Source organism: Vulpes lagopus, chromosome 2, assembly GCF_018345385.1.
Source record: "Vulpes lagopus strain Blue_001 chromosome 2, ASM1834538v1, whole genome shotgun sequence".
Taxonomy (NCBI): Eukaryota; Metazoa; Chordata; class Mammalia; order Carnivora; family Canidae; genus Vulpes; species Vulpes lagopus.
Window position 1 is genome coordinate 57,867,131 of NC_054825.1, and position 16,395 is coordinate 57,883,525.

Sequence of the window (16,395 nt, forward strand, 5' to 3'; positions counted from 1 at the left end):
GCTCTCTTTCACAAATAAAATCTTTAAATTAAAAAAATCCCAACTTTTCATGACACATCATTATATACCTAATAAAACAGCTAAAGTTTTAAAAAGTCCTTAAAAAGTGAAAATACCAAACACTGTCAAGAATATGGAAAACCCAGATGTCTCATAAATTGCTGGTGGAACTATAAAATGGTAAAGCTACACTAGAAGAGTTTGGCAGTTTATTAAAAAATGAAACATATATACATCACTTAAAAAAAAGATTTTATTTATTCATGAGAGACACACAGAGAGAGGCAGAGACATAGGCAGAGGGAGAAGCAGGCTCTCTGCTGGGAGCCTGATAAGGGACTTGGTCCCAGGACCCCAGGATCATGACCTGAGCTGAAGGCAGATGCTCAACCACTGAACTACCTAGGGGACCTACAACATGACTTTTTGTTCCCTACTTTTGGAAGCTCTTTTTATATTAGGGGTACAAAGCTTTTGTTTTTGACATGTCACGCTCCTGGGCATTTGTCCAGATAAATGAATAAAGGCCACACAAAAACCAAACTGTGGTACATTCATATGATGGAATACTACTCAGTAACAAAAAGGAACAAACTATTAATATATGAAACTGCTTGAATCTCAAGAAAGGCATGCCGAGGGATCCCTGGGTGGCGCAGCGGTTTGGCGCCTGCCTTTGGCCCAGGGCGCGATCCTGGAGACCCGGGATCGAGTCCCACGTCGGGCTCCCGGTGCATGGAGCCTGCTTCTCCCTCTGCCTGTGTCTCTGCCTCTCTCTCTCTCTCTCTGTGACTATCATAAATAAAAAAAAATAAAAAATAAAAAAAAAATAAAAAAAAAAAGAAAGGCATGCCGAGTTAAAAAAAAAAGATAATTTCAATGGGTCACATATTATATTATTCCATTTATGTAACATTCTTCAAGTGAAAAAATTATAGAAATGGAGAATAGTGACTGCTTGTGGTTAGGCTTGTGAGGGTGGGAGAAAGGAATGGGTGTGACTATAAAGTGGCACATGGGAGATATTTGTAGCAATGAAGTAGTTCTGGGTCTTGACTGAAGTGCATAAAGAATCTTTGTATGAGATAAAATAGCATGAACATGTGCACACACATTGTATCAATATCATTTTTTTAAAATATATTTTTTTAATTTTTATTTATGATAGTCACACACAGAGAGAGAGGGGCAGAGACACAGGCAGAGGGAGAAGCAGGCTCCATGCACCGGGAGCCCGACGTGGGATTCCACCCCGGGTCTCCAGGATTGTGCCCTGGGCCAAAGGCAGGCGCTAAACCTCTGTGCCACCCAGGGATCCCCGTTGTATCAATATCAATTTTGATGTAGCATAGCAATCACTTTTTGGCATTTTGGCTAAGATCAAATGTAATATTTGTTCTTATCTGTTTAATATCTGATAGGTCTTCTGAGGACAATATATTAAGTGGATTTTTGGAGCAGGGAGATGGAATAGGAGATTACTCTGTTCACTTGATGACTTGATCTGGTATTGCAGTACCTTTGGGAACAGCGCACCCCCTTGGGGGAAATATCCAGGTGTCTAAATTCAGCTTGAGCTGTGGTGGGTTGTTTGAGATTGTGTGCTGGATGCTTCTGCCTTCTAGTGTCTGGGTGGGCGGCTTGTGCCTGGCTCAGTATGTGCCTGACCATACTATGGACTCTACTTATTAAAAGATTTTACAGAAAGAGTGTGAGTAGGAGGAGGAACAGAGGGAGAGGGACAAGCAGACTGTGCTGACTGCAGAGCCCTACTCTGGGCTTGATCCTGTGACCCAGAGGTCCTGATTTGAGATGAACCCAGGGGTCAGATGCTTAACTGACTGAGCCACCAAGGCACCCCTACCCATTCAACTATTAATTGACATTTGTTGGGTTTCTAGGTTGGGGTTATTATAAATACTACTGCTATGTGTATTTGTTTTCCCCATAAACTATATACTTAAGAGTAAATTCCTGGGTCAAAAGATATGTGGGTCTGGAAATTTATTAGATAATTCTAAAGTGTTTCTTTTTTTAAGATTTTTAAATTTTATTTATCATGAAAGACACACAGAGAGGCAGAGACATAGGCAGAGGATGAAGCAGGCTCCCTGTGGGGAGCCTGTTGCAGGACTCATTCAGGACCTGAGTGAAAGGCAGATGCTCAACCACTGAGCCATCCTCTAAAGTGTTTTCTAAAGTGGTTGTATCCATTTTTAGTCCCACTTAATCCCAGTTCCAGTTACTCCATATCTTTCCAACACTTGGTATTGTTAGTTTCTCTGGTTAGGCATTATGCTGGAGTATAAAGAGATATCACTGTAGTCTAATATATAATTTCCTGATTACTAATGAGATTGGATAACTTATACGTGGTGTGTGTGCACGTGCGTGTATGCCATTTGATTTTTCTCTTTGGTGAGTATGTTTTCAAGATTTGACCATTTTTCCCCCCACTGAATGATTTCTTAATTTGTAGGAGTCTTTGTAGATTCTGGTTATGTACCCACCATTAGTTATTTTTATAAAGATTTATTTATTTATTATTTTGTTCCCTACTTTTGGAAGCTCTTTTTATATTAGGGGTACAAAGCTTTTGTTTTTGACATGTCACGCTCCTGGGCATTTGTCCAGATAAATGAATAAAGGCCACACAAAAACCAAACTGTGGTACATTCATATGATGGAATACTACTCAGTAACAAAAAGGAACAAACTATTAATATATGAAACTGCTTGAATCTCAAGAAAGGCATGCCGAGGGATCCCTGGGTGGCGCAGCGGTTTGGCGCCTGCCTTTGGCCCAGGGCGCGATCCTGGAGACCCGGGATCGAGTCCCACGTCGGGCTCCCGGTGCATGGAGCCTGCTTCTCCCTCTGCCTGTGTCTCTGCCTCTCTCTCTCTCTCTCTGTGACTATCATAAATAAAAAAAAATAAAAAATAAAAAAAAAATAAAAAAAAAAAGAAAGGCATGCCGAGTTAAAAAAAAAAGATAATTTCAATGGGTCACATATTATATTATTCCATTTATGTAACATTCTTCAAGTGAAAAAATTATAGAAATGGAGAATAGTGACTGCTTGTGGTTAGGCTTGTGAGGGTGGGAGAAAGGAATGGGTGTGACTATAAAGTGGCACATGGGAGATATTTGTAGCAATGAAGTAGTTCTGGGTCTTGACTGAAGTGCATAAAGAATCTTTGTATGAGATAAAATAGCATGAACATGTGCACACACATTGTATCAATATCATTTTTTTAAAATATATTTTTTTAATTTTTATTTATGATAGTCACACACAGAGAGAGAGGGGCAGAGACACAGGCAGAGGGAGAAGCAGGCTCCATGCACCGGGAGCCCGACGTGGGATTCCACCCCGGGTCTCCAGGATTGTGCCCTGGGCCAAAGGCAGGCGCTAAACCTCTGTGCCACCCAGGGATCCCCGTTGTATCAATATCAATTTTGATGTAGCATAGCAATCACTTTTTGGCATTTTGGCTAAGATCAAATGTAATATTTGTTCTTATCTGTTTAATATCTGATAGGTCTTCTGAGGACAATATATTAAGTGGATTTTTGGAGCAGGGAGATGGAATAGGAGATTACTCTGTTCACTTGATGACTTGATCTGGTATTGCAGTACCTTTGGGAACAGCGCACCCCCTTGGGGGAAATATCCAGGTGTCTAAATTCAGCTTGAGCTGTGGTGGGTTGTTTGAGATTGTGTGCTGGATGCTTCTGCCTTCTAGTGTCTGGGTGGGCGGCTTGTGCCTGGCTCAGTATGTGCCTGACCATACTATGGACTCTACTTATTAAAAGATTTTATTTATTTTATTTTATTTATTTAATTTATTTATTTATTTATTATTTATTTATTTATTTATTTATGAGACAGAAAGAGTGTGAGTAGGAGGAGGAACAGAGGGAGAGGGACAAGCAGACTGTGCTGACTGCAGAGCCCTACTCTGGGCTTGATCCTGTGACCCAGAGGTCCTGATTTGAGATGAACCCAGGGGTCAGATGCTTAACTGACTGAGCCACCAAGGCACCCCTACCCATTCAACTATTAATTGACATTTGTTGGGTTTCTAGGTTGGGGTTATTATAAATACTACTGCTATGTGTATTTGTTTTCCCATAAACTATATACTTAAGAGTAAATTCCTGGGTCAAAAGATATGTGGGTCTGGAAATTTATTAGATAATTCTAAAGTGTTTCTTTTTTTTAAGATTTTTAAATTTTATTTATCATGAAAGACACACAGAGAGGCAGAGACATAGGCAGAGGATGAAGCAGGCTCCCTGTGGGGAGCCTGTTGCAGGACTCATTCAGGACCTGAGTGAAAGGCAGATGCTCAACCACTGAGCCATCCTCTAAAGTGTTTTCTAAAGTGGTTGTATCCATTTTTAGTCCCACTTAATCCCAGTTCCAGTTACTCCATATCTTTTCCAACACTTGGTATTGTTAGTTTCTCTGGTTTAGGCATTATGCTGGAGTATAAAGAGATATCACTGTAGTCTTAATATATAATTTCCTGATTACTAATGAGATTGATAACTTATACGTGTGTGTGTGTGCACGTGCGTGTATGCCATTTGATTTTTCTCTTTGGTGAGTATGTTTTCAAGATTTGACCATTTTTCCCCCCACTGAATTGATTTCTTAATTTGTAGGAGTTCTTTGTAGATTCTGGTTATGTACCCACCATTAGTTATTTTTATAAAGATTTTATTTATTTATTCATGAGAGACACAGAGAGAGAGAGGCAGAGACACAGGCAGAGAGAGAAGCAGGCTCCATGCAGGGAGCCTGATATGGGATCCGATCCAGGTTCACGCCCTGAGCTGAAGGCAGACGCTCAACTGCTGAACCTCTCAGGCGTCCCTACCCACCATTAGTTATATGTGTTACAAATATCTTGAACTCTGTGGGTTCATTTCTATTCTCTTAATGATAGTTTCTGATGAGCAGAAATTCTTAATTTTAATGTATCCAAATACATAATTTTTCCTTTGTAGTCAGCGCTTTTTGTATCCTTATAAATAAATTTTTTCCTAATCCAAGGTCATGATAATTAATATTCTTCTAATATTATCTTTGAGGAGAGACAAACCTGAGGGCCGACCTTCAAATCATCAAGCTTCCCTGCTTGAATTGGGACATTAACTTTCTACCCTTGGGCTGGGATTTATACCACTGGCTCCCCGGGTTCTCAAGCCTTCAGACTTGGATTCCTGGAGTTACACTATTGACTTTCCTGAAGGTAAGGCCAGGAAGTCTTTTATTTCTTTTTTTAAATTATTGTTATTTTAAATAGGCTCTAAGCCGGGCATGGAGCCCAACATGGGACTTGAATTCACAACCTGAACTGAGATCAAGAATTGGATGCTTAACTGAGTCACCTAGGCACACCAGAAAATCTTGATCTGTAGATTCAAGAAGTTCAACAAAACCCAAGTAGGATACATTTTTTAAAACCAAGACACCAAGACACAACTTCAGATTGGAGATGGAAGCTATTGGGACTTCTTAGCTTCATATATATATATATATATATATGCACACAATGTATATATTTTATATATATATATACACAAAATTTCAGTTATATGTATACAAAATTTTATTTATACTTATAATCTCTCTCCACATTCACACATAGACACAAACGCATGCCTGCACATGTGTACACACACAAATATATCTCCTATTGGTTCTGTTTCTCTGGAGAACCTTAATACATCCAAATTCAAATGTAATTACATAAAGTATTAATGGATTAAATATTTCAGATAAATGATTTAGCCTACATTAAAAACAACAATTGTATGTTACTTTAAAAAGCACATTTTAAAAACATTCAAAAAGAGGTGGTGCCTGGGTGGTTCAGTCAGTTAAGCATCTGACTTTTGATCTCAGCTCAGATCTTGATCTCAGGGTCGTGAGTTCAAGCCCCATGTTGGGCCTTACGTTGGGCCCCACATTGGGCTCCATACTGGGAGTGGAGCCTACTTAAAGAAAAAAAAATAAAAAATGTGCAAAAAGCTTAAAGGCAAAAAAAAAAAAAAAAAAAAAAAAGAAAAAGAAAAAAAAGCTTAAAGGCAAATGTTTGGAGAAAGACACACTTTGTCAACACTAGCCAACAGAAAGCTGATATACTATTTAAGCAAAATAAAAACCACTGAAGATAAAAAGCTCACTTAATTATGAAGGTAAAAATTTAAAAAATTAATTATGAAGGTGTAAGAATTGTATATTTATAAATATCTAATAACAAAGTCTTCAAATGCAGGAAAGTAACACTTGACAGTTCTACAAACAAATCCACATTCTTGTGAAATTCTAAACACGTCTCTCACAGTAATTAATATAACAAGACACAAAACCAGCAAGAAAATATAAGAATTGAACTTTATATTTTGTCAAGCATTTTTGTTATTTTCAGAGGGGGCATTTATTATATGATTTACCTATTGTGTCATTACAAGAAGCTATGCTTCTTTTCCACTAGGAAAAGGACACCACAACTCAACTGCTGCCAACAGTAAATATCTGGGTCATGCAAAGATATCTTAAGATGGGAAAGTTTTTAAAGCCTATTTGAAAATGAGGGTAAGGAACAATGATATTGGACAGGAAGACGGTAAGCAGAGACTAAAGTCTCTCCAAAAAAATGGAATGAACAGTAGAAATCGGGGCTTAGCATTAGGAGGAAGGTTCTCTCTGGGAATCCAAATAAACTTTGGTGAAAAACAAGATGTTATAATAAAAAAATGCAATGGATTTGAAATCATCCTGGATCTTTCTTTTACTAATTCTATGCTCTTGGACCAGTTATTGACATTTTGAACCTCAGGTTTCTTTCTTTCTTTTTTTTTTTTCCTTAAGACTTTTAAATTTATTTATTCATGAGGCAGAGACACAGGCAGAGGGAGAAGTAGGCTCCCTGCGGGGAGCTGTATGTGGGACTCAACCCCAGAACTCCTGTAAGGAGTCCATAAAATAAAGATCATTCTATCTATCCCTATGAGGGTTAAATTTTCCTGTTATAGGCTCTCCGAGCACTGTGTCTATCTTCCTTCAAGCAATTTATTATTGAGTGTCTACACTGTGTTAGAATCCCACACAATGGTGAATAAGACAGATCAAGTTTATCATTATCTTCCTAGAACCTGGCACGCCTGGCAGATAGTAAATATTCAACAAATATCCTTCAATGGTGAGCTTGTATAAAAACAAAAACAAAACCCATAGGGAGTACAAAAGTATCCAATAAATGACAAGAGGCTTTCAACAATAAAATACAGGTTATTATACTTTCTAAGTAGTGTTCTTGATGCGGAAATAAGTGCATTATGTTCCTTCACCTAAATACATTTCAAAAATAAATAAATAAATAAATAAATAAATAAATAAATAAATAAATTTCATTAAAGAGGAAAACAGAAAAAAATACCTCATACTAAAGAAACATCCATTTAAAGGAAAATTTAGATAAGTAATTTCAAAACCCCAAAATCATAGGTTACATGACAAAATTATATACTCTGGATGTTAAAAGTGAAAAAATATTTTTCTTCCATTTCATTTTTCTATTACAAAAAATTAGATTTATGTAGGTATTACGTGTAACTTCAAACACATAAAAAGAACTTAAACAGTATACAATTAAACCTTATGCCCTCCACCTAGATTTACTATTAAATTTTTGCCACATTTGTTTCCTCAATTATTAACATTTTGCTACATTCACTTTAGTGATTTGTAACATATTGCCACATTTGTTCTCCCCCAAAAGCCATTTGAAAGTAATTGCACACAGAAAGATACTTCACCTCTAAGAACCTCAGCAAGTATCTCCTAAGAACTAAGACATTCAACATGAGCATGATATAACATTCCAGATGCTTAACCTTGGTACACCAATGCAGTCTACTATACAGTCAAATTTCCCAATCGCTTATTTAGTAGCTTTTACGATCTAGGATCTGAACAATAATCACACACAAAATTTAGGTATCACATCTTTTTTCCCAGAACTGCTCTACCACTTTTACTTTTATGATACTGCCTTTTTGCAGAATCTAGAGCTTTTATTTTGATGAAGGTCCTACAATTGTCTTATTGTTTTCTCATGATGAGATTCGGGTTAAACATTCTTGGCATTTGGCAGGTGATGCGTGCTTCCTAAGTGCATCAGATCAGAAGGCATAGATCTCCATTTCAAGATAAGCCCATTATTAAATTTTTCCTTAGGACAAACACTCATTCACTTTATTAAATTGGTTTCTGGTTAGTACAACCCCTCTCTGCAAGTATTCACGAGGTGGGAGCAGGGTGGGGTAGTGGGAAAGACACTGGGATGAGATCTTAGGTTCAGTGTCAATTTGGCCAATAATTAGTTGTGGGTCCCTAGGTAAATTTCTAAAAATTTTTATCGGGGGGGGGGGGCGGGGATTGTGCCAGATTTCTAAAGACCCTGAAAAAAAAAATTATTTATTTATTTATTCATGAGAGACACAGAGAGAGAGGCAGAGACACAGGCAGAGGGAGAAGCAGGCTCCCTGCAGGGAACTTGATGCAGGGCTTCATCCCAGGACCCCAGGATCACGACCTGAGCCAAAGGCAGACGCTGGACCACCCAGCCACCCAGGGGCCCCTCTAAAGCACCTCTGAATTCTAAAATTCCATGACTGTGAATTAAATTGTAGTAGAGGCAGAGCTGGACTTGGAATCAGGAGACCTGGATTTTTAGCACCGGTTCCACCACATACCAGCTAATGTGAACATTCACAAGCCATTTAATCTCTCTAAACCTCGCATAGATAGATTTACCCCCGCAGAGTTCGGAAGGATTAAGAGGGTTATTGCATGTCAAGGCGCATTACAAACCGTAAAGAACTACCCGAATATCAAGTATTATTTTTATTATGTCCAGTTTTTCCTCCTTTTTGATCTCATTAGTCAATCAGGGAAGAAAAAAAAAAAAAAAAGAAAAGAAAAGAAGACAGAAAGGGAAGACAGACCTCACCCATTTAAACTTTAAATCCCCGAAAACGACAGCATCCCTAATGGTGCGTCATTATCAGCGCACGGAATTGAGGAGAGTCTTATCCCGTGCAGGCTTACGCTTTGTTCACGACGCTGGCTGAAGTCACAAGACAGGTACTCACTTGCACAGGCCGATCCCTCCTAGGGAGATGGTGACCGCCCTGGGAAATCCCAATCTGGCGGGGGCAAGCCCCGGAGTGCGGTGTAGGAGAATGGCAACGGGGACTGGAAGGCCTCCGGGCTCGGGGATGGGTCGCGGGCGGCGCCCCGGGGGAGCTCCTGCGCCTGCAGCGCGCGGGGCCGGCCCTGCCGAGCGCTCAGCCTCCTCGGGCCCAGGGCATGTCCCCCCCCCCCCCCCCCCCCGAGCCAGCCGGCGGGACCTGTCACCCGGGCCGGCCCCTCATACTCTTGCAACACCTGGAGCCATTCGGGGTTCTTGTTTCCTAAACCTGCCCTACGGCTTCTTTGCAGCCTTTTGATTGGAACTCGGGGAACTTCGTTCGTTCGTGCACACGGGCCACATTCTTTTTTTTTTTTTTCTTCTTCTTCTCCCCCCCCCCCCCCGATTGTTCAGCAGCTCCGATAAAAAGTATCTCCCCGAAAGAGGCTCAGGGCGCGCACACGCCCCTCTGCCCGCACTGAGCAACCCACCAACTCTCTACGCCGCGAAGCGCCCGGCAGCGTCGCGGCTCAAGACTGCAGACGCCGCCCGACCCTGAAAATGGCTAACGAGGAGCGGCGGGAGAGCGGCGGCGCGGCGGACGTTGGTGCGGTTGGTCGTGCCTGACCTCCCGGCCCACGCAAGGGGTCGCGCCGCCCAGGTGACCGCCGCCGGCTCCGCCGAGCCCCGCCCCGCCCCGCCCCGCCCCCGCGCCAGTGCGCACGCGCGGCCGTCATCCGGGTGCTGGCGGCGGCTGCAGGTTGCGCCGGGGTGGCGGACAGGGGGCGGGGCCAGCGGCTCATTGTGCGCAGCGCTGCGCGGCGCCGGCGGCCGCCGAGGCCTGGGTCGAAGTTGGCGCTGCCGCCGCCCTGCAGCCCACTCGCTGCCTCGGCAGCGCGCTGCTCTTCTAAAATGGCTGCCGCTACCGGTGCTGTGGCAGCCTCCGCCGCCTCGGGTCCGGCGGAAGGTAAAAAGATCGCCGATCTGCGGGTCATCGATCTCAAGTCCGAGCTGAAGCGGCGGAACTTGGACATCACGGGGGTGAAGACTGTGCTGGTTTCCCGGCTGAAGCAGGTGAGGCCCGGCGAGGTCCGCGGAGGGGAGCGTAGGCCGCGCCTCGGAGCCCCCCGCTTCCGCCGCCGGGGCCCGCCGGGCTGCGCGGTGGGGAGGCCCCGGGCGGCGGCCGCGCGCGCGCGGGGAGGGCGAGGAGCCTCCCGCGGCGCCCCCGCCCCCGCCCCCGCCCCCGCGAGCCGCGCTGGGCCTGCGAGGGGCCCGCGAGCCGCGCGCGAGGCGCCCGGGACCGGCCGCGGCAGCCGAGCGCGCCCCTGCTCGCCCCGGGCCGGCCCCGCCGGGCTGCGAGGGCGGCGGCGGACACCCGGGAGGCGCTCGGCGCCCAGTGTTTGGCGGCGGTGAGCGCGTGCATTTCCCGGCCTCGGAGGGACTGGTTACTTCGGTGACTTCGGCGAAGTTACCGTTTAATTGTGCCCAACCGTTTCCTCCCCTTGGGGGGGGGGCGTGTGCGTGTGCGTGTGTGTGTGCAGGGGTGGGGAGTGGGAGAGGGAGTTGAGGGTGGGTCAGAGGAGCGGGTTTGTTTTCCGCTGGGTCTTCAGTTTTTGCATCAGAGCAGTCATCTGCTTTTTTTTTTTTTTCTTCTCCCCCATCCCATCCCTGATTACCTTTCTGCTTTTATTTCAGCGAGCGTTGGAATTGTAGTAGCGGGGAAATAAGTTTGCATTTTAGAAATTAGGGAGACTCTTTTGAGTCATTTACTTCCGCAGCTAAGCAGCTCTTCCGCAATGGAGCATAGATTTTTGTTCGCTATGATAATGTGTGATATTGGATTACCTCGACTCGGTAGAATTTAAAACTCCATGTGATTTTTTTTTTTTTTTTTTTTTTTTGGAGCCCTAATGATATTTTCTCCGTGAAAGTTTCTCTCCCTCGTGTAGTTTAATTGCTTGGGTTTTTTGTTTTGTTTTGTTTTGTTTTGTTTTGTTTTTTTGAAGTCGGTTTATGAAATGACTGGCAATTCGAATGTCTTGAGGCTTGAGGTTTGCTAATTTTTTTTTTTTTTTGCGTTTTTATAAAATAAGTTTAGATAGATTGTGTAGCATATTAACTTCTCTTTCTAATGTAGGCTATTGAAGAGGAAGGAGGCGATCCAGATAATATTGAATTAACTGTTTCAACTGATACTCCAAACAAGAAACCAACCAAAGGCAAAGGTTGTTACGAGTTATGAACATATTTTAAAATATATTTTGGTTATATAACTTGCCTCTGCTCTTGTGCCACTTGCCCTGTTTATATAGTGCTACTCTTCGCTATTTCCCTCTGGCACTCTGCCTTCTTGGGTCAAGGAAGAAAAGTTACTGTTGCCAGGCTCTGGATAACTTGTAGCCTTTAAGATTTGGCTAAAGCTAACCTGAAAGCGAGACCGGTTCTTTGTCGCTTCCAAAAAATTTACACAGTCCAGTCTCATAATGTTGCTTCCTTCATGGTGTGAAGACCTAAAGAATAAAAAATACAGTTTAATACATGTCTACCTTGCCCCACAATTGGCAGAGTATTGATGGAATTCCTTCCAAATCTTTTACCTTGGCTCCTGCTGTTTTTTTTCTAGTATATTAAAATTTTATAACCTTTATGTTTAGTATTTTGTCTTACTTGGTGAACTTAATTTCCATTTATGCTATTATACATTCTGATTTTCAGTGAAACTCAAAAAGACCTCACCAATCATACTAACAAGGTAGGGAAAATCCATGATTACTTAGCTTAAAAAAAAAAAAAAGCGCTTTAAATTATAGGGTTATGTTAAGGATTTTAATTTTATGACTTTTAAACTAGGCCAGAGTATATTTCCAGGATATAGTGATTTAACAAATAGAGAAAAGTGCTTTTAAATTAACATTTTGACAATATAAATGGGACTTAAGTATTTTTTAGATTTTCTGGTAATTTAAGTCTTGACTTGAATAATTGTAAATTTCTCCCACCCTCCCGGAAGGACAGTGGCAGAGGATGGACATGATGTGGGTATCTGGATCCTGGTACCTATTTACAATTTCCATATAGAATGTGTCATGGACATCTGCAGAATTTTTTTTAAAAAAATCTAACTTTCCTTACTGCTTTAAGTATCCTTTTTTTTTTTTTAATTTAATTTTATTTATTTATGATAGGCACACAGTGAGAGAGAGAGAGAGAGGCAGAGACATAGGCAGAGGGAGAAGCAGGCTCCATGCACCGGGAGCCTGATGTGGGATTCGATCCCGAGTCTCCAGGATCGCGCCCTGGGCCAAAGGCAGGCGCCAAACCGCTGCGCCACCCAGGGATCCCTGCTTTAAGTGTCCTAATACCATTCTGTCTGCCATGTACCAGATTGATTATAGCTAGGGTAAAATGACTGAGTGGATTAACCTTGAAAAGAAGGGAATATTAACATTTGATCCTAAGCAATCTGTAGGCATTAATTAGGACCAGGCAGATCTTGATGCCTTCTCACTATTTGAGTCTTCATAGGTCTGCAAGAGTTCCCCTTTTGTCCCAAAGGAAATTGAAAAGGGCCAAGTAGTATTTCCTGGGTGGGATGGGAATAACAGAGGTGGAAATGGAGTTTAGAGGAATAACAAAGGTATCTTGAAGGTCTGTGGCTTTTAAATGTAACTCTGACTCAGTGTATCACTTTGAGAGATACATTTTCCTCTTGAGAGAAGCTTCTGCTGGGAAGCCTGTGCTGACAAACCAGAGGCTATTTCAAAATGAGGCATAGACATTTTGGAAATAAGTATATCAGGAATTAACCATATTTCTTACAGTGATTTTGATTCATGTCATTTATTTAACACATTGTGATAGTTCAACAGATGCTATGTATTAATCACAGTTCCAGATTACTCAAGCTAATTATCGATTTTAGCATCTAAAGTAAACCTCATCTGATACGTTCATTCTCACCTATTTTTAATTTCTTTGTGTATCTCTTTTTCAGTTATTAGGAACTTCATTCGTCTTACGTTAGAAATAATTTCAGCAATATAAAATTTTAAGTAGTTTTTCTTTTCTCTCTATGCAATGTGTATGTACATATAATTGCTTTGTTGATTTTATCTTTTATATGGATTATTAAGATATTTGAATTAATTTTTCCATGACACTGATATTAAGGTGTCTCCTGGTCTTTAGTTAGAAGTTTAATCATTTGTCTGTAGCAGACTACTACTGAGTACTTCATGAGACTCATTACAGAACACACAAGGAATATAGCACTTGCCTCCTTAAATTCCATTTTGCATTGGTTTGAAAATTCTATGAATTACAAAGAAGTAATGTGAATCCCCAACTAAGAACCTGGTTTGAATTAATGTGCAATTAAAGACGCATATATATTTATTTTATTAAAGATGCTTGAAAGTAAAATTATTTTATGTCAAGTTTGAAAATAATGTTGGGGATCCCTGGGTGGCTCAGCGGTTTGGCACCTCCCTTCAGCCCAGGGCCTGATCCTGGGGTCCAGGGATCCAGTCCCACATCAGGATCCTTGCATGGAGCCTGCTTCTCCCTCTGCCTGCGTCCCTGCTGCTCTCTCTCTTTCTCTCTCATGAATAAATAAATAAATAAAATCTTAAAAAAAGTTTAAAATGTTAAAAAATAAATATAAAAATAGGCATAAAAACAGTAAAAATCAAATTTGAAAATGGAAACCTAAAAATAACAGTCAGTAAGTTTTAAAATCAGGGACTTGTGGGACTCCTGAGTGGCTCAGTAGTTGAGTGTCTGCCTTCAGCTTAGCACACGATCCGGGGTCCTGGGATCAAGTCTCCACATTGGGCTCCCTGGTGGGGAGCCTACTTCTCCCTCTATGTCTCTCTGCCTCTCTCTCTTTGTGTCTTTCATGAAATAAAGAAATCTTTAAAAAATAAAAAAATAATAAAATCAAGGATTTGAGAAATACTATTTTAGTTTGATGTCAGTTTTTCAGTCTAATTGCTGAATTACTACATTAAATTCTTTTTTCCAAATCTTATTTCACTTAACAGTATCTACCTTGAAAATAACTTCATTTTGGTCATATCACCCTTCCTTCAATAGTCTGTTTCCTTTTTTTATAAAATTGGAATTTTTATTAGCTCATCTGTAAGACTTTTTAATTCTGAAATTTAATAATTATATGTGGTCAGGAGTCAGAAGAACAATGCTTTCTGTTTAAAATAGGAATATAAGGAAGAAACTGTAAAGCTCATAGGTGTTCAGTATAAATAGTCTTTAGGACAGATTATTAGAAAAGGAAAGGGATCCCTGGGTGGCGCAGCGGTTTGGCGCCTGCCTTTGACCCAGGGCGCGATCCTGGAGACCCGGGATCGAATCCCACGTCGGGCTCCCGGTGCATGGAGCCTGCTTCTCCCTCTGCCTGTGTCTCTGCCTCTATCTCTCTCTCTCTCTCTGTGACTATCATAAATAAATAAAAATTAAAAAAAAAAAAAAAGAAAAGGAAAACAAAGGGATTACTTAGAGATGGTCATGTTAGACATCAGTAAGATAGAGCATATAATAGCTTGTCAGCTAAATAAATAATTTTTGCTAATCTTAAGATACCAAGTAAAAGCTAAATGACGTTAAGAAAGCCAGAGAGAAACTTAATGGGTCTGGAAAAATTACTTAGGTGAAATATTAAGCTCATTCTCTTATAATTGCAGGGTCACTGTTTCTTTAAAATGTTTTATGCTAACGTGTTTGTGTTTAGACAGTGGAGGAAAAGGGATCTGTATTCGTAACTATATTTTAGAATGTTTTTAAAACAAGTTTGTGCTTGTAATAAATGTTGATCATGTTATAGTTGGTTCTAATATCGTTTATAAAATTTGTTTGCATGTGGTTAATACAGTGAAAAGGTTTGTAGCTTATAATGGTCGTTCCTTCTGAGTCTTTTTACAACTTTCTTTGCTCTGAACCTTTTAATAAGTAACATAGAAGAAAGCTTTACGGGGAGATTTACTGTCATATTATTTGGGTGTGTGTTAAGAAAGCAGTTAAACAGGTAGAGCTAACTCCTCATTAACTTGTTTAAGAGATTACAGACTTAAAGCTTCTTTTGCTTTACTTGATGATGGCATATCATAGTCTTGATTTTCAACCTTTAGGGCCACCTCTAAACTTCAGCAAAAGTTATTTTATGTGGTTCATCAGTATAGTATTCAGAATTACCCATAATGCAGTACTTCTTGATGTTGAAATGTGCAATACGTGCAGGCTTAGTAAAAGTTCAAATTACTACATGAAATCTGATTTTTTCCCTTCTGTAGAAACAAGTATAATTTGGGGCTATAGGTTTATCCAAACATCTAATGCCTAATTTTGTATGGAAAATACCACAATGTTGGGCGGCCCAGGTAGCTCAGCAGTTTAGCGCCACCTTCAGCCCAGGGCGTGATCCTGGAGACCCGGGATCCAGTCCCACGTCGGGCTCCCTGCATGGAGCCTGCTTCTCCCTCTGCCTGTGTCTGTCTGTCTCTCTTTCTCTCTCTCTCTGTCTCTCATGAATAAATAAGTAATCTTAAAAAAAAAACCCACAATGTAATTAATTACATGTTTACTGTGTAAAGCTTTCTGAAATTTGTGTCTGATAAGGATGTAGTAAACCACATAAAATGCATTTAACACAATGCAGTATTTTAGTGTACTTTAACTCTTGCCCTTTTTCTTCCAGCCACAGTATGTTTGGGTATTAAGGAAACTAATCAGAACTGGCATTGAGAAGGGCTTTAGGGACAGAATTGTCATAGATATTTTTGGGTACTCACTCAGCTAGAAACTGTGGGAGAGTAAGGACATAGTCTTTCCTTTACATTAGTCTCTCTAATACCTAGCACAGTGCTAGGCATGTAATAGGTACTCAGAAAATATTTGTTGAATGAATACTGAGGGTCATATGATGGCTTTCTCAACTGCTTTAAAAAATACCCCTTTTGGTGCTTATTTTAATTGCCTATTTCTTTGTCAGAAGCACGTATATCAGGGATTAAGAGTTATCTTCCAGAAGTACCTTACTCAATGGCACTGGTGGCTCCTTCTTAGGCAGTGATATGTAAAAGCATACTTATTCTCAGAACATGTGAATCATTGCAACGTCCTTTTATTCCTTACCATTTTGTTGCTGTGTTGGAAATCCTCATAACTTTTGCT

At 40.9% G+C, this 16,395-nt stretch overlaps 2 protein-coding genes and 2 non-coding genes across 5 annotated transcripts in view; 3 read left to right on the top strand and 1 right to left on the bottom strand.

The window, feature by feature from the left end:
- Positions 1-9,882, bottom strand: part of RNF111 (ring finger protein 111) — a 129,823-nt gene extending 119,941 nt beyond the window's left edge. Inside the window, exon 1 of the mRNA XM_041744167.1 lies at positions 9,173-9,882. The gene's annotated coding sequence lies outside the window, so the exon portion shown is untranslated. The remainder of the gene's footprint in view (positions 1-9,172) is intronic.
- Positions 1,355-1,541, top strand: LOC121485965. The gene has a single exon (XR_005986460.1). It is a non-coding gene; the product is annotated as a U2 spliceosomal RNA (small nuclear RNA).
- On the top strand, positions 3,477-3,663 carry LOC121485976. Its single transcript, XR_005986468.1, has one exon. It is a non-coding gene; the product is annotated as a U2 spliceosomal RNA (small nuclear RNA).
- A 106-nt stretch (positions 9,883-9,988) lies between the features above and the next one.
- The window catches only part of SLTM (SAFB like transcription modulator), a 44,165-nt gene continuing 37,758 nt past the window's right edge, over positions 9,989-16,395 (top strand). For both annotated transcript variants that reach the window (XM_041743294.1, XM_041743295.1), the window contains exons 1-2: positions 9,989-10,284; positions 11,348-11,435. In XM_041743294.1, coding sequence (XP_041599228.1) covers positions 10,123-10,284; positions 11,348-11,435 — 250 coding nt within the window. In that variant the 5' untranslated portion in view covers positions 9,989-10,122. The remainder of the gene's footprint in view (positions 10,285-11,347; positions 11,436-16,395) is intronic.